The sequence below is a fragment of the Bison bison genome, unplaced genomic scaffold, assembly GCF_000754665.1.
Source record: "Bison bison bison isolate TAMUID 2011002044 unplaced genomic scaffold, Bison_UMD1.0 scf7180017860725, whole genome shotgun sequence".
In the NCBI taxonomy this organism is placed as follows: domain Eukaryota; kingdom Metazoa; phylum Chordata; class Mammalia; order Artiodactyla; family Bovidae; genus Bison; species Bison bison.
The window spans coordinates 16,228-16,598 of NW_011491297.1; the positions used below are offsets into that span (position 1 = coordinate 16,228).

A 371-nucleotide genomic window follows, 5' to 3' on the forward strand; every position below is an offset into this window, starting at 1 on the left:
TATGGTGGGAACACAGTGGTAGAGTTAGTGACTGTCAGATCATTCGACACATCCCTTGTGAGGAAGACGAGGAATATCCTTGAGACAAAACAAGTGGTGAGTACATTTTTGGATCATGCTTTAAAATTGTAAAATGAACTCTTAAAAAACCCACCAAATCTTGTATCACCTGTGGGCAGTATGCATGAGCAATCAGTAAATCTGAAAAACGATTAAAAACATAGGTTTCTCTTATCCACGGAGGTATTGTGTTTTGTAAGTGATGCTCAGTTCTTTGGGGTTGTAATCAGATAATGTACTTAGGGATAAAAGCAACTCTGTCGGAGCTGGTGAGATAATTCAAATACAGGTATTACACGGAGATGTCAGAC

The 371-nt window shown here is 38.8% G+C and overlaps 1 protein-coding gene across 1 annotated transcript in view; it reads left to right on the forward strand.

Annotated features, from left to right (window-relative positions):
* The window catches only part of LOC104982830 (renin receptor-like), a gene marked incomplete at its 5' end in the record, with an annotated part of 11,215 nt that extends 11,068 nt beyond the window's left edge, over positions 1 to 147 (forward strand). Inside the window, one exon of the mRNA XM_010832278.1 lies at positions 7 to 147. Coding sequence (XP_010830580.1) covers positions 7 to 132 — 126 coding nt within the window. The remainder of the gene's footprint in view (positions 1 to 6) is intronic.
* Between the last annotated feature and the right edge of the window lie 224 nt (positions 148 to 371).